Genomic DNA, 14797 nt, shown 5'->3' on the forward strand with positions numbered 1-14797 from the left:
CACTTAAAAGTCTAAGCGACAAATCCCCCAAGTAAAATTTTCATTAAAAAATATTAATTGTTATTAAAAATCACATTTTCAATTTCGTTTTCGACTTAAAATATGTTTAATCAATATTTATCTGTTTTAATTTGTCACGACAAAATCGAAACCAAATTAAATAAACCTAATACTCAAAGCGACAAATTCCGCAAGTAAAATTTTATAAAAATTTCATTTAAATACTTACTAATTGTGGTATTTTCATGGTGAACTACGTCTGGTAAATCTACCTCATTAAGTGCGGGTTCTTCATCTTCTATGATGTGTTCTCCAATTTCATTAACTTCAGTCGTTGAAAATAACTGAAGTTCAAATGAAACATTCCCCTTATTAAATTCTACTTTTGTCGGAACTCTTGCTAAGGCACCATCAATATGTAATATCTAAAAAAAATTAAATTAAATAAGGAAATAAAAATTATCCAAATTGTAAATAATACTTTATACGAAATTCAAAACGTAGATAAATCTATTAATTTTTTTAGCGAAATTTGAAAGATGAAATTTTAAAAATAAACAAAAAAATTTCAGTTTTGGGAAGACAAAAAAAGTTAGGATAAAAAAAATTCGAATAAAATATTTTACCGTACTGATAACAAAGTATTCGGAAAACAGGGTTTTGGAAAATCTAGGTGTAACTGTATTTTTGTTTCATGATTTCTTAATAAAAAATTGAGCCTTCCAATTGTATAACTCGCCCTGCGGTCGGACGGACGCTTTAATGGTAGTCGGGTTGTAGCGGGAGAGCCATTGACGCTCGCTGCTACTCGACTACCAATAGAGCGTCCATCCGAGCGTCGGGCGAGTTATATAATTTGGAGGCTCAATTATTGTTTCTATCAAACATTTATTAAAAATCTTTTAAAGGAAATATGTTTTAAAATGTGGAAAAAGTTGTATTGGATGTAATATAGTTAAACAATAATAATTAAATTACTTAAAACACAAATTAAATATTTACAGTAACTTTTATAAACACTTAAAATATTACCTTGTTCACATGAATTTTATTTTCCAAGGATCTGATATCATTTTCTCCCCAAATGACGCACTGAATTTGTTTTCAGTTTCCATTGTTTACAAAAAATTTTAACAATTGTGATTTTCCAGTCATTTTTGAAGGTTGAACAGTATCACCGAAACAAACTAATTCTCTATAAAAATAAATATATTAATATTAAATATATTATATATATTATTCACGTACATTTCAAAAATGTATACGAAAATTTAAAAAAAAAATTTTTGACCCCTTTTTCTCCAAAATCAAACTTTATTTTTCGATTTTCACCCCTTCAGGTATTTTTTTTTTTTTATTTTCATTGGAAAGCTGGGACGATTGAAAAAGAATCTCTCATATATGGGGCATTCTATGGGAAATTTTCATTGCAAATTTTTTTTTGTCCGATACATTTTTTTTCCAAATCTATATGAAAAATAAGGAAATACGTATTTTTTAATTTTTTTCTTTGCAGAAAATGAAAGAAGTTATGATTATGACAAAAGTTAATGGATTGTAATTTATCAATAATTAATTTTAATGAATTTTTCACATACTTTTCAAAAATGCATACGAAATTAAAAAAAAAAAATTTCCCCCTTTTTTTAAAATCAATCCTTATTTTTCGATTTTCACCCCTTTGGTAATTTTTTTTTATTATTATTTCCATTGGAAAGCTGAGGTTCTTTCCCATAAGCTATGTAAATATGAAAGTGGGACAACAATAATTTTGTGAGAAACATAATATAAAAATAGGCGGTGCACCCGCGCAATCGAAGCAAAGATGAGTACCCATCGTTGTACACACCTATATTATTCCTATTTATTTCAGTAACAGCTCTCTGCATTCTACACGGTTAAGACTGTCCATAAAATAAACAAAAATTATTTTTAATTTAATAAAAGGGTGTTGAATTCCTTTTAAAATATTTTATTACATTTTTGTGTTTGTTTTGGTGAAAAATTCGTGAAGGAAATTTTTAATTTTTTTTAAAAAATAATCACATTCCACAAAGCCATCGATAATTTTTAAAATTAATAAAATTAATTAATAAAATCATTAATATGTTAACAGTAATAATAATTATTAAAATTTATTACAATTATTATAATAATAAAATTAATAATAAATAAATAATAGTAATATTAATTATTATTATTATTTTCTCAATTTTAAAAATTATCGATGGCTTTGTGGAATGTGATTATTTAAAAAAAAAAATAAAAATTTCCTTCACGAATTTTTCACCAAAACAAACACAAAAATGTAATAAAATATTTTAAAAGGAATTCAACACCCTTTTATTAAATTAAAAATAATTTTTGTTTATTTTATGGACAGTCTGAACCGTGTAGAATGCAGAGAGCTGTTACTGAAATAAATAGGAATAATATAGGTGTGTACAACGATGGGTACTCATCTTTGCTTCGATTACGCGGGTGCACCGCCTATTTTTATATTATGTTTCTCACAAAATTATTGTTGTCCCACTTTCATATTTACATAGCTTATGGGAAAAAACCTCAGCTTTCCAATGGAAATAATAATAAAAAAAATACCCAAAGGGGTGAAAATCGAAAAATAAAGATTGATTTTGAAAAAAATGGGGGAAAATTTTTTTTTTTAATTTCGTATGCACTTTTGAAAAGTACATGAAAAATTCATTAAAATTCATTAGAGATAAATCACAATCCATTAAGTTTTGTCATAATTATACAGATTTGAAAATTACAATGTTACCCTTAACATCACAACTTCAACCACCTCTACTTTCTACAAATTTTTTTTTGAATGAGTTTATATTTTAGGGATTTATTGCTTTCATATAAGACAATAATTTATTAAAGTATGAAGCCAATCACAGAACATTGACTTTTTGGGCTGGGGCGATTGAAAAAGAATCTCTCATCTTTAAACAATAATTGTTTAAAAACGTAAAAAATAATTTTTTTTCTCTTACAAAATAAATTCATTAAAATAGGAAAACATTATTTTGTTCTAAAATAAAGTTATATATTTTTTCAAACAACAATTCTTTAAACAGTTATTGTTTAAAAAAATTAGAAATTTGTTGTTTGAACAAATTAAATTTTTATCTCATACAAAATAAATTGATTGTAAGAGGAATATAATTTTAAAAATATTTTGTTTTCTTTTATCTCTAACCTGTTATTTGAAGACATGATGAAGACGTAAGTCGAACGACACAAAGCACTTCACAGTTGAACAATGAAATATCCTGGAAAGATTAAGTATACGTATATGAATAAGTAATGAATTTCGAGGAATTTACTAAATAGATTGAACGAAATTTTAGATAGGAACAACAAAGAAAAAGTAAGAACAACTATCTCTATATTTAAATATAATATCTACAAATTAATAGTTAATAGCAAATATTACAATATTTATTATTAATTTAAAATAAAAAATTTTATATTTTTTAATATTGACAATTCATTTTTCTTCGTAAAAAGTGACAATTGTTAAATTTAAATAATTATTAAAAAATCACTCACTTTAAAAATTAAAAAACTTATTTGGTAAAATTTTCGTTACAATAAAATTATTATAGGAACCTGGAATAAAATTGTTTTTAATAAATTTTATTTTATAAACAAAAACTTAACAATAAATGAGTAATCGTTTAATTTTACAATTATAAGCCCAAAAAACTAATATTAATTAATACAATAAAACAAATTTTCTACTGTTTTTTTATAAAAAAAATATTTTCTGAATAAAATAAATTTTTTAATTTTAAATATAATTATTAAAAAGGTATATCAATTTTAAAAAAGGAATAAAATATACATATCAAAAGGAACATATTTTAATTATTAATTGACAAAATATAATTGTAAATGAAAAATATTTTCTTTTTCTGACCTGTAATTTGAAGACGATGTAAAACGCCTGATAGTTCACGGGTTACTGACGATTAGCAAGTACTGGATATTGAGGAACAGCATGAGTGTGTTGAAATGAAGAAAGTTATCAATTTCTCAGAATTAACCACCTCGATCATATAATATATCCAAATATTTACAGCATATTACTTTCTTACTATTGTATTCCTCAAGAATATACTTCAAATATAATGTAGAAATATTTCTATAATGAATTGAAATATTATTAAAAATTTGGAAACGTAAAACATTAAAAAAAATAGTTTTCATATTTTAAAATTTTTAACATAAAAATCTAAAATTTAATTTTACTATTTTCTCATAATTTATTTACGATCAAAATATACTGACCTTGAATGAAATTTTTTCCATTACAACATTATATTTAAACGACAACTTGTTATAGTTTAATTTTTTTACATCATTATTCTAACTTCTTAAATAAAAATAAATTTTTCATGTAACAGTTTAAAATTCATAATATTCTTGTAAATTATTACAAAATAATAAGAACATAAATAATTGTTTTAGTTTTATTTTTTGTTAACTTCTTTGAAGTGCAATATACTGTAATATATGAGAGATTCTTTTTCAATCGCCCCAGCCCAAAAAGTCAATTTTCTGAGATTGGCTTCAAATTTTGGTAAATTGTTGTCCTATATGATAGTTATAAATCCTTAAAATATAAACTCATTAAAAAAATATTTGTAGAAAGTAGAGGGGGTTGAAGTTTTGACGTTAAGGGTAATATTGTCATTTTCAAATCCGTATAACTATGACAAAAGTTAATGGATTTTGATTTATCTATAATGAATTTTAATGCATTTTTCACGTAATTTTTAAAAATGTATACGAAAATTTAAAAAAAAAATTTTTGACCTCTTGTTTTCCAAAATCAAACCTTATTTTTCGATTTTCACCCCTTCGGGTATTTTTTTTTATCTATATTGGAAACCTGGGGCGATTGAAAAAGAATCTCTCATATATGGGGCATTCTATGGGAAATTTTCATTGAAAATTTTTTTTTGTCCGATACATTTTTTTTCCAAATCTATATGAAAAATAAGGAAATACGTATTTTTTAATTTTTTTCTTTGAAAAAAATGAAAGCAGTTATGATTATGACAAAAGTTAATGGATTGTAATGTATCTATAATGCATTTTAATGAATTTTTCACATACTTTTCAAAAATGCATACGAAATTAAAAAAAAAAAATTTTCCCTCTTTTTTTAAAATCAATCCTTATTTTTCGATTTTCACCCCTTTGGTAATTTTTTTTTATTATTATTTCCATTGGAAAGCTGAGGTTTTTTCCCATAAGCTATGTAAATATGAAAGTGGGACAACAATAATTTTGTGAGAAACATAATATAAAAATAGGCGGTGCACCCGCGCAATCGAAGCAAAGATGAGTACCCATCGTTGTACACACCCATATTATTCCTATTTATTTCAGTAATAGCTCTCTGCATTCTACAGGGTTGAGACTGTCCATAAAATAAACAAAAATTATTTTTAATTTAATAAAAGGGTGTTGAATTCCTTTTAAAATATTTTATTACATTTTTGTGTTTGTTTTGGTGAAAAATTCGTGAAGAAAATTTTTATTTTTTTGTGTGAAATAATCACATTCCACAAAGCCATCGATAATTTTTAAAATTGATAAAATAATAATAATTATTGTTATTACTATTATTTCTTTATTAATAATTTTATTATTATAATAATTGTAATAAATTCTAATAATTATTATTACTGTTAACATATTAATTATGTACTCGTCTTTGCTTCGATTGCGCGGGTGCACCGCCTATTTTTATATTATGTTTCTCACAAAATTATTGTTGTCCCACTTTCATATGTACACAGCTTATGGGAAAAAACCTCAGCTTTCCATTGAAAATAATAATAAAAAAAAATACCCAAAGGGGTGAAAATCGAAAAATAAGGATTATATTTTATTTATTTTTTATTTTATTGCAAGGACTTTGCATTGAAATATTTAAAAATTTCAATGAAATATTTCAGAAATATTTAGGAAATATCATGTGCTGTGTGGGGTTTAAACAATCTTCCAAAAATCACATTTTCTTCGTTGACGTTATATTTCAAAAAATCTTAACTTCTTTCATTTTCATGAAATAAAAAAATAAAGAAATACGTATTTCCTTATTTTTCAAATAGATTTCAAAATAAAAATTTTTCGGACAAAAAAAATTTTCAATGAAAATTTCCCATAGAATGTCCCATATACTGATACTCATAGAGTAACGAAAAAATAGTAGGTATATAATAAAAACTTTTATTACTAACCTTTTTAATACTCCACAAATTTAGACACTTTTCAAAACGAAAAAAAATATTGTCAACACTAAAATATTCTTTGCAGAAACTAACGCATGTAATTGAAGATCCGAGATGAACAACTCGTCAAGCGCTCGGACACACGCTCCAATGCCAGTCAGAGGTAAGAAAAAGTAAAAATATTAAAATTTTCTTTTTTAAATCAAACTACCTTATAGGAAATCGAAAGGCTCATCTTTTATTCTCTGAATTTTTTTGTAGAAGAATATTTTAATTAATAATTAACAAAACTGTCGAATTAAAATCTTATCGTCGTATTTTTCTTAAATATTGATGAATTTAGTTTAGATTTGGTTTACACACGCCTTTAGGGCCACTGAAGACGACAATATAAGGAAAAATTAAAAAAACATTAATAATTTAATGATAATGAATTATAAATACTGAGTGATCGATAGTTTTTAACATTCTTCAACAAAAAGTTTACGGGGAACTTTAAAATTCATCAAACTTACAGTGAAACATTTGTTTAGTAATACATAAGGAAATTTTCTGGAAAATTGCAGATCAATTTGTGAACAACATTAGAAAATATTCAAGTGTTTCAAAATTCTGCGAGTCGTACAATAGATTCGCTATGTGGAAAATTTGCGAAGTATTTTCTAAAGTTGTGAACATATTGAATTGCAATTTTCCATAAGCTTTCCTTATGTATTAATAATATTATGTCTCACTGAAAGTTTGATCAATTTTAAAGTTACATACAGACTTTTTGGCGAAAAATGATAGAAAACGATATTATCGACCGCTCTTTATTTACAATTAATTATCATTAAACAATTTAAGACTTTTTAATTTTTTCATTATATTTTCGTCTTCAGTTAACCTAAAGACGTGTGTATATCAAATGTGAACTAACTTAATCAATATTTAACTAAAATATGACGATTTGTTTTAAAATTGAATTTATAAATTTATAAAATAAATAAATTTATAAAATTTTAATTCGTCAATTTTTGTTAATTATTAACTATAATATTTTCTTTTTACAAAAAAAGACAGAGAAAAAAATGCATCATTCAATTTCCTATAAGTTAGTATGTTTTAAAAATCATAAATTCGAATTTTAATACTTTTCACCTTGTTAATACGAGCGTTCGACGAGTTCTTCTTCCCAGGTTCTTAATTGCTTTTTGCAAACCTACGGCAGTATCATTGTAATACTAAGAAACACTTACTGCAGATAAAATGAAGTACATTAGCAATATAAACAATTAAAAAAATATTACTTTGAATAATTATAAGATTTTATTCCCTTGTTTTTACCTAAAATACCAGATAAGTACGAGTTACACTAGCTCTAAACTTGAGGGTTCCCTACACGTAGCGAACTTTTTTGGTATAAAAGTAAATGTTTAAAAAATATAAGTTTTGAATTTCAAATAACATAAGTAATACAGAAAGGAAAAGTTTTGTAAAAAAAAAATTAAAAAATTGTTCCTCTTCATATCAATTACATTATTTGGCATCCAAAACTTATATTTTGTAAACATTTGCTTTTATAACAAAATAAATTCACTACGTGTGTTTCTTTATATAGAAATATATTATATGGGATCCTGATCAATTGTCCGGATGTATGAATGTGTGTATGTGTGGATCCTTTTTTGCGAACACGATAACTTTACCAAGTTTTCATGGATTTATATAAATTTTGGTAGGCTTATTTATCATATTAATACAGTAAAAACCCATTTATCCGAAATAATAGATGCGTGCAAGCTGTTGTCCGGATAATCGAAATTACAAAACACACAAATTTTATTTATATAATCTTTGATATGTAATTATTTGCAAACATGAAAAAAAGAAATTATTATAGATACTATATAAAGAAATACATAAATATTCATTAAAAATTATTTCACAAATGTTTGCACAAATATTTTTTTTAAATTTTTAAATAAAAACGCTCTAAATTCAGGAAAAAATACAAAAAACGAAATGAAAAACTATATCTCAAAATGAACACAAGGATTATAAAAAATACCCCAAAAAACATTTTATCGTCTTTTGTAATAGCAAAATTTAAGGTAATATATAACAAAATCTAATTTTTTACGTCAAGACGAATCGATTGGTATATATATATGTGTGTGTGTGTATATATGTATGTAAAGTATAGATTTGATTTAAATTTAAAGAATTAATGAAAATTTTAAAAATAAAAAATTCACATTTTATCTAAAAGAGTGTTCCTTTAAATTCAAATTTATACATAAAATATTGTATTCCTTGCATTGAAACGAATCGACTGGTAGGAGAGAGTGGGGCAAAACCGGGTACCTTTTTGGAAATCTCGGTTTAAAAAGAATCTATAAAATTTAGTTCAAATCTCGTTGAAAATTTTTCATTGAATATTAGAGTCCGTTAGATAAAAATTTATCATTTTTTTCGAAAATTATCAGTTTTTTCTTGTAAACGCTATGATAATCAACTTCAATCGTTCTCGCTATATTTGTTTTGTAACCTACACGTAAAAATACGTAAAAATGTGTAACTTTAAATCCCTTAAGATAAAATTTTCTTTTTTTTTTAAAAAAACCCATAATTTTTTCTATAAATATGAGTTTTCCTTAAAAACAATATGATCATCAACTCCAATCGTGCTTGCTATATTTGTCCTGTAATCTACATGCAAAAATAAGCATGTGTACTAAATATGAACTGTCTTGGTTCAATAATGTGTGGGCTAGGAGGATTAAACGCTTTTTTTCAAAATTTTTTATTTTTCCTTGATAAAATCGTTTGGCCAATAGGGAGGGAGTACATGTCTTGCTTCACTAGACTCATTAATTAATTAATTTCTAAAAAGAAAGACAATATTTCTTGTTACATTACCGTCGGATATGATAAGACCTCTGATTCTTCAATTATTGTAAAAGAGTTTACATCTTAAGAGGTGTTATACTTGTTTTGAGGCTTAAAAAAGGGTGTTTTTAAAGATTTTTCGTAAATACAGTTTTAAATTATTATCGTTGGCAACTAATATACCATTTGATTAAGCAACTTTAAAGATTAAGGAAAAATATTAAACAATTTTCACATGTAAAATATTATAAATTATAACATCACAATATTTCATGATATACAATATTCTTCACATATAACTTTTCAGGAAATTCTATATTTTTATATATAGCAGAATCAATAGCATGAATTTTTAGATGTTCCTTGGATTTAACTCTAGAACAACCAACATAAATTTCACCATGACCAAATGTTGAAATTGGTAAATAAATTCCTACTCTATCAAAAGATTGTCCTTGAGATTTATTAATAGTCATGGCATAAGCAAGTCTAACAGGAAATTGTCTTCTTACCATTTTGAAAGGATATGTGCCTTGAGAAGGAGATAAATCAATACGTGGAATAAAAACTATTTCACCTTTAGATTTTCCAGAAATTATTTCTGCAGAAATTACGTTTCTCAATAATGATTTTACAACTAATCGAGTCCCATTACATAATCCTTGAACTAAATTCATATTTCTCAAAAGCATAATTATACATCCTACCTTTAAAGATAATTTATGAGGAGGTAAACCATCTGGTGTCAAACTATTTAAAAATTCTATTGGAATAATATTATTTACATCTTTTGGGTCGTCATCGACATGTGAATCAACACTATAATAAACTACTTCTTGTCCTTCTAATTTTAACAAAATACGTTCATTTAGATCTAACACTTCAGAATTAGTCAATGAAAGTATGCATGATGAGTAAACAGATACATCATTTTGATTTATTGACAATCCATATATTTCATCTATTAAATTTCCGCCAGAAATCAAATCCTGTGGAATTTCTAAAACACCGTTCTCTTTTTCAAACATAGAATGAGTTTTACCGTCACCAACATTTAATAACCAATTTGAAAACTCTTCCTGATTATTATCCAATCTAACATTAACATGTAAGGACCTAGTTTCAAAAAGATCCCACAATCTACTATTTTTCACACATACCTCAACAATGTGAGTGCGACTGCCATGCGAAATAATTGGCAAAGTTTGTCTAAAATCTCCTGAAAGCAAAATAACTTTACCGCCGAATGGTTTATTACATTGTGTTATATCTCGCAACATAGTCTCCATAGCTTGTAAAGCAAATTTAGGTGCCATCGTAATTTCATCCCAAATTATAATTTTGGCATTTTTTAAAAGTTCAGCGTGTTTTGACATTCTACTTATATTACATGTTGAATCTTCATTGATTGGAATAGGAAATTTAAAAACTGAATGTGAGGTTCGTCCACCTCTTAAAAGATTAGCTGCTATACCAGTTCAAGCAACTGCTAAAACTACTAATTCTTCACTTTCAAGAGTAGCAATAATTGTATTTTCTAAATAACTTTTACCACAACCACCAGGTGCAGAAACAAAAAAGTACCTATTTTTGCAATCATCATTATGTATTGCTGCCATGACATCATCAAAAATTTTGCGCTGATCATTGTTCAAACTTTTAATAAGTACTTCACTTTCTTCTTTGAGCAATTTTAATGATAGTTCATTAGCTTTCTTGTCGACAGAAATATAATCGTCGATAATTTTTTGATCAATATTTGGTAAACCAAATTTATTTAGAGAAAATCCATGAAAATTAAGCACTTCATTAATTAATATTAACGCTTTTTGAGTTGCTACTTCTACAGGTACATTATTATCAAAAACCATGTGTTCTTTGTACTTATTCCATAAATCAATTGCATTCACAGGCAATCCAAACACACATATATATGCAAATAGACGACAAAGTTCTTTAGGAAATTTCATGCTTACAGCTTCAGCCAAACAATTATCCCATTCACTATCATCTACTATCAAATTTCGTGCACGCACTGCTTCTACAAAAGTATTGTATGTAATACCTTCATATGTTCTTACATCTTCAAATGATTTAGCACCACGTACATAAAGTAGTAAGACTCTCAAAAAATATCTTTCAACATCTTTCGGACTTACAAAATACATGCGGCAAATTATAGGTTTGGTAATTCGTTCCCTTATTTTCCAAGTTTTTGATGATTCAACGAAAACATACTTATGTGGTATTTCTGTGTACAAATACTTGCGTGCTTCAGGATTTTCTCGATTTAATTTGAACCATGCTGTTAATGTCGTATTTTTAAATTTATTAACTGCTTCTTCTTCTAATCCTTCTTTAAAACATATTAATTGCTGATTTGGTAAATGTACAGCTAATCTATAAGTTGTATGTGATTGTTCATGCATATTGAATTCGAATAATCTGTGCATAGCTTCTGGTGGACATACATAACGTGTGTTTAAATAATTAACAATTTCATCATATTTCATTTCCTCATTATCATCCTTATAACCTATTATTGCACAGTCATGACCTTTATACATATATTTGAATAAATATTTAATGCCATCCGTACTACCACATGGTATAACACAAATATGACCTTCAAATTTTTTACTCAAATACAGATTATATGGTACGATCATCGAATTGTCAGCGGTACATTTAATTGACCCATCTTTGTTATAAAAAATGATTTTTTTACCATCATTTCTTCGCCTGAGTTCCGGATAATTCTTAGAACCATAAGTTGTTTCAGAACAAAACGGCTTTGGATAGTTTTTTGTACAAACTTTCTTCTCAGGGTCCATGCAAGGTGAATTCATATTTTCTTTTCCACAAGGCCCATGAACTTGAAATTGCTTTACAATCTTAAAAAGTTCTGGATTCTTTGTTTCATCTGGAATTTCAGCACATATCATTTTATGTAAAGTTTCTGCATCGCGAATTGGATTACGTAAAAATATAATTAAATGCACATGTGGCAATCCACGCTTTTGAAATTCTATGACATAAACAAAAGCAAGAATTGGTCCAAAAATTTCTTTTTCTTTTATATCTTTCATTATCTCTTTCACTTTTTGTTGAAAAACTCTAGTCACAATATCCGGACGATCAGATGCAATTTCAATATCCAACAAATTTTCTGTAATCTCACGCCACTTTGGATTACATGTCATGGTAATAAATAAATTTGGTTTTCCAAATTCTTGAACTAATCGCATAGCATCCATAAAACATTGTTGATAACAACGTGGCCTTCCAATAAATGTCGAAGGTAAAATAATCATTTTTTCAAGTCGAACATTTTCATTTTTTGCTTTATTGCGAACATAATCCATTAATCCACAATACAATTCCGCTCGAAGTTTTTTTTGTTGTAAACGAATGTATTTTAAACGTTCACCTTCTACTTTCGACCAGACATCAACTACATATTGTTGAGTTAATTTTCCTAATTGTAAACATGGATTAAAAGTTCTTCTACATGCAAGACGATACATATAAAATTGTAAAGGAGTAACATTTCGAGTACCTTGAGTATGCTTAAGGTTAACAGTCCATCCAGGATCACCATGAGGAAAAATTAAAGGATATGTCATGGGATCAACATTTTCGCTAAGACTAGATATTGGAATACTCTTTAAACCTTTTGGGTGTATACATATATCACGTTCCATAGGAGGTTCACCATCTTCGCTAACAAATACAAGTGCTACTTCACTACAAGATGGAACATTAAATTTGCTTTGATTCAATGATCTATCTCGTTTAATCCACATTTGAATATTCCTTATAGGCTCATTTTTAGATTTTGCTAGTGCTTCTTCTTCTAATTCTACCTCTCTCATCATTTTAAAAGCTTTAGCATAAGGATTAATTTCCCTTAATAATTTATCTATTTCTTCCATTAATGATGATAAACATTTCTTATTAGATTTATTCTTTAATCGTTCAAGTACTGCTTCATTAGTGTCAATAATGTACAACTGACCATATTTTCGATTGTCATCACCATCGGGATGAAGGGCATATGTATTATGATACACTTGTCCATGTACACGATAAATATAAGGCCCATTTCCTTTAGGAATTTCTAATTTTGCTCCTATGCTGGCGAATGCTAAGGAATTATTATAAGAACGAATATTTTCTTTATAATTTTTACCTTCAAAGCTTGAATCAAATAACAAAGTTTTTAAATAAAGCGGATAAGGATTTAATACTTTCAACTTTACTTTTCCCTTGTGACAACAACTATTAAATAATCTATCTGACGGCCTTTCACACAAAAAATGTAACGCACTACTAAACTTACATTCTACATTCATCTAACCTAAATAATTCTGTGAAACTTTACTTTCATCGAAATCTTCAAAGGACATAATTGCTACTCCTACAGTGCCTAACTTTTTTTCATTTTTCTTATCGTTTTTACATGCCAAATTCTTTTTTTGACGCACTTTCTTTTCATCCTCAGTTTCTGTATCTAATTTCTTCCTCTTACGTGACAAATCTTTTTCTTTGTGCACTTTCTTTTCCTCCTCAGTTTCTTTAGCTAATTTCTTCCTCTTATATGCCACATTTCTTTCTTTGCGTATTTTCTTTTCATCCTCAGTTTCTGTAGCTAATTTCTTAATCTTACATGCCAAATTTTTTTCTTTGCGTATTTTCTTTTCATCTTCATTTTCTGTAGATAATTTTTTTCTCTTATATGCCAAATTTCTTTCTTTGCGTATTTTCTTTTCATCCTCAATTTCTATAGTAAGTTTCTTCTTTTTGCATGTCAAATCTCTTTTTTGGAGTTTTATTTTTGGAATTTCTGTTTCATTACGATTATCTTTTGTCAGTCTATTATGCTCTTCTATAATTATTTTCTGCTCATCATATTTTTTATGATGCACAAAGTATTTTTTTATCATTTTCTTCACTTAGGAAATGCTTCATTTCTAAATATTTACGTGGAGAAACTTTATTTACATTATTATTAGTTGCACCAATTCTTTTCTTTTCACTTGCGTCATTCAAAGAACGTTTAATTTCTAAATGTTGTGTTGATATAACTCTATTTGCATTATTATTTATAAAACTGTTATAAAAATATGAAGGGTTTAATCCACCAGTTTGAAGTTCTTCAGCTCGATTTATTAAAAGACAATTCCAATCATCCTCTACAATTGAATTTCTAATAATTGACGATCTCACTGAGGGGAAAGGATTCAACCGATTATTTTCAAAAATTAATTTCAAATGTTTTCTCATTCTATCATTATCAGTTTCATAAATTAGACTGTTTGGCATTATGTTGAAAAATACAGATGTTGCAAATGCTATTGCATATACTCCACACTCAACACTTCCAGCCGGTTGTTGATCAACAGCTACAAAAACTACTGTTGGTTTAAAAGGGAACAATCTAATTAAATATTCTATTTGATGAATATTCAAACACCCTCCATTAAGGCTATCAAAAATATAAAGTCTTACTCCATCGTAATAAACACAAATCCAATGACCAGAATTGTTATTACCGCTAAAAACTTTTTGAATATGTTTATCTCCTTCTCTAATTGGAACAATTAAATCAAGCATTTGTAAATACAAAGTACTTTGCATAATGAAAAAAGAATTTGAATCATTTTTTA

General features: G+C 26.7%; 2 protein-coding genes across 2 annotated transcripts; both read right to left on the reverse strand.

Annotated features, from left to right (window-relative positions):
• Positions 1–229: 229 nt before the first annotated feature.
• On the reverse strand, positions 230–10444 carry LOC127291618 (ATP-dependent DNA helicase PIF1-like; the record flags this gene model as incomplete). Its single annotated transcript, XM_051320818.1, has 2 exons — positions 9518–10444; positions 230–425 (listed from the first exon to the last, which is right to left on the reverse strand). Coding segments are annotated over exons 1-2 (1123 nt in total), but the record flags the coding sequence as incomplete, so codon positions are not given.
• A 162-nt stretch (positions 10445–10606) lies between these two features.
• On the reverse strand, positions 10607–14453 carry LOC127291617 (uncharacterized). The gene is made up of 5 exons (XM_051320816.1): positions 14114–14453; positions 13660–13773; positions 12826–13275; positions 11857–12366; positions 10607–11664 (listed from the first exon to the last, which is right to left on the reverse strand). Exons 1-5 carry the CDS (start codon positions 14451–14453, stop codon positions 10607–10609), a joined length of 2472 nt encoding a protein of 823 aa, XP_051176773.1.
• Positions 14454–14797: the final 344 nt, after the last annotated feature.

The sequence above is a fragment of the Leptopilina boulardi genome, unplaced genomic scaffold (genome assembly GCF_019393585.1).
Source record: "Leptopilina boulardi isolate dan_hultmark-lab unplaced genomic scaffold, ZJU_Lbou_2.1 LbouV2_145, whole genome shotgun sequence".
Classification (NCBI taxonomy): domain Eukaryota; kingdom Metazoa; phylum Arthropoda; class Insecta; order Hymenoptera; family Figitidae; genus Leptopilina; species Leptopilina boulardi.

Excerpts from the sequence above, each read along its gene's own strand:
- LOC127291617 (XM_051320816.1), bottom strand. The coding sequence starts at position 14,453 with ATGCCAAACAGTCTAATTTATGAAACTGATAATGATAGAATGAGAAAA. Across the intron at positions 12,367-12,825 it reads TGGTGAACCTCCTATGGAAC|TTCAAGAATTTGGAAAACCA; the intron begins GTGATATATGTA and ends CTATGCGATTAG. Across the intron at positions 11,665-11,856 it reads ACTCAGGCGAAGAAATGATG|GTTATAAGGATGATAATGAG; the intron begins GTAAAAAAATCA and ends GTGCAATAATAG.